The sequence below is a fragment of the Eimeria tenella genome, genomic scaffold (assembly GCF_000499545.2).
Source record: "Eimeria tenella Houghton genomic scaffold, Eth_scaff1490, whole genome shotgun sequence".
In the NCBI taxonomy this organism is placed as follows: Eukaryota; Apicomplexa; class Conoidasida; order Eucoccidiorida; family Eimeriidae; genus Eimeria; species Eimeria tenella.
Genome location: NW_013543956.1, coordinates 1 through 2,312, shown reverse-complemented (window position 1 = coordinate 2,312; position 2,312 = coordinate 1). Strand labels below are relative to the sequence as shown.

Below are 2,312 nucleotides of genomic sequence, written 5' to 3'. Positions count from 1 at the left end.
ATTTAAATTATTTAAATTAATTCAATTTAATTTAATTAATTTAATTAAATAATCAAATTAATTAAATTAAATTAAATTAATTAAATTAATTAAATTAATTAAGTAAATTAAATAATTAAATTAAATTAAATAAATAATAATAAATTGAATTGTTAAATTAAATTAAATAATTAAATAAATTGAATAATTAAATCAATTAAATTAAATTATTAAATTAAAAACATTAGATTGAGTTAAATTAAAGTAAATTAAATTAAGCAAACATATGAAAATAAATTAAACTAATTAAATTGATTAAATTAAATTAAACGAAATAAAATGGAATAAAACGAAAGAAGATGAAATACCAAAAATGGAAAAAAATAAATAAAGAACAAGAGAATAAAAAGGGGAAAGAATAAAAAAGGATAAAAATAATAAAACGAATGAAAAGAATAAAAGAAAGAAACAAATGTAAATTAAAAAGGAGACAAAAGGAGCATTAGAAAGTGCGTACTGAGTCTTCGCTGCTGCTGCTGCTGCTGTCTCCTTCCAGCAGCGAGTAAGTTGTCTCCTCGGGTTTTATTCTTCTCATTTTTGTCACTAAAGAAGCAGAACGTTGAATGAGGCGCTCCACTGGCAAAGCTGCTGCTGCTGCTGCTACCTCCTCTTCCGTCATCTGCAGCAGCAGCAGCAGCAGCAGCAGCACCAACGCGTGCGGGCGAATGGCTTGGCAATCCAAGCAGACGCCCCGAGAAAGAGCATCACAGCAGTCGAAGCAGTGAATGCAGCAGCAGCAGCAGCAGCAGGAGCAGCAGCAGCAGCAGGAGCAGGAGCAGCAGGAGCAGCAGCAGCAGCAGCAGCAGCAGCAGCAGCCGCAGCAGCGTGCCTCGTGTCTGTTGCCGTCGTAGGCGTCGTGCGGCACCAGCGTGACCGTCAGCAGCAAATGGAGACTTTCGGAATTCGTGAATTGCCTGTTGAGGTGTACGTACACCTCAGTCTCTGCAGCACGCGCCCACCAGTCGTAAGTGTACTCCTGCGACAGCAGCCGCCACACTTCCACTGCAGCAGGAGCAGCAGCAGCAGCAGCGGCAGCGGGGGCGCGGCAGCTGCTTGCTTCTGCTGCTGCTGCTGCTGCTGTGGGGGCGCTCCCGTCGGCCGCTGCTGCTCCCTCCGCTGCTGCTGCTGCTGCGCTGGGGGAGCAGCTGTCGCCTTTGGCCCCATCAGCAGCAGCAGCAGCAGCAGCAGCCATCAGCTTCCCTAAAGGTATTTTGCCCCAATAAGATATGTCTCCTCCGGGGGGCCCCTGGGGAGGAAAAAGACCCAAACGTGCCCTATAACTATCGAGTAAACCCAACGCGGGGGCCCCCCGGGGGGCCCCCTGGGGGCCCCCCTGGGGGTCCCCTTGGGAGCCCCCCTGGGGGGCCCCCTGGGGGGCCCCCGAAGGGTCCTCCTGGAGGCCCTCTAGAGGGTCCTTGTGGGGGTGCCCTTGGGGGGCCCCCGCAAGGTCCTCCTGGGGGGCCCCCAGGGGGCCCCCTAAAGGGTACTCATGGGGGGCCCCCTGGGGGGCCCCCAGAGGGTCCTCGTGGGGGGCCCCCAGGGGGGCCCCCGAAGGGTTTAGATTGAAAGAGGGTGGAGGGACATTGGGGAGATAGTGGACATGCATGAAGACATCCTGAAAAGACAAAAAACGAAATTTAAAAATTAAAATGAAAGATAAATAAAAGCGACAAAAAGGGGTAAAAAGAGAGACAAAAGGGACAATTAAAAGAGATAAAAGAGATAAACAATTAGAACAAAAAGGGAATAATTTAAAAAAAATAAAGAGAAAAGAAACAAAAATGATGAAAAAAAGAAACAAAAAGGTACACTTGAAATGAAACGAGCATGTGGAAGGGATTTCAGGTGTACGTACACTGGAGCCACGGTGTCTTCGCAGAAAAATAAAAACAAAAAAAAACAATAAAATTAAATTAAATTAAAAAATAAAATAAATTAAATTGAATTAAATTGAAATGAAACACTGGGGTAAAATAAAATAAAATAAAATAAAAGTAAATTGAAACAAAATAAAGTAGAATAATAAAATGAAACAAAAAATAATAACAAAGTGAAATAAAAATAAAGAGACAAAGAAAATAAATAAAAGAAAATAAGAGAAAATGAAAAAGAAAAGAAATAAAACAGAGTATAAATACAAGTAAAAAACATTTAAATGAAAATGCATGCTATAAATAAATAATAAATAAATAGATAAGTAAATAATAAATATAAATAAATAAGTAAATAAACAAAAGGACACAAATAAAATAAATAAAAAGCTCAACAACAAC

General features: G+C 40.8%; 1 protein-coding gene across 1 annotated transcript; it reads right to left on the bottom strand.

Moving 5' to 3' along the window:
- Positions 1 to 481: 481 nt before the first annotated feature.
- On the bottom strand, positions 482 to 1,645 carry ETH_00010340 (uncharacterized protein; the record flags this gene model as incomplete). Its single annotated transcript, XM_013379146.1, has 2 exons — positions 482 to 658; positions 974 to 1,645. 2 exons carry the CDS (start codon positions 1,643 to 1,645, stop codon positions 482 to 484), a joined length of 849 nt encoding a protein of 282 aa, XP_013234600.1.
- Between the last annotated feature and the right edge of the window lie 667 nt (positions 1,646 to 2,312).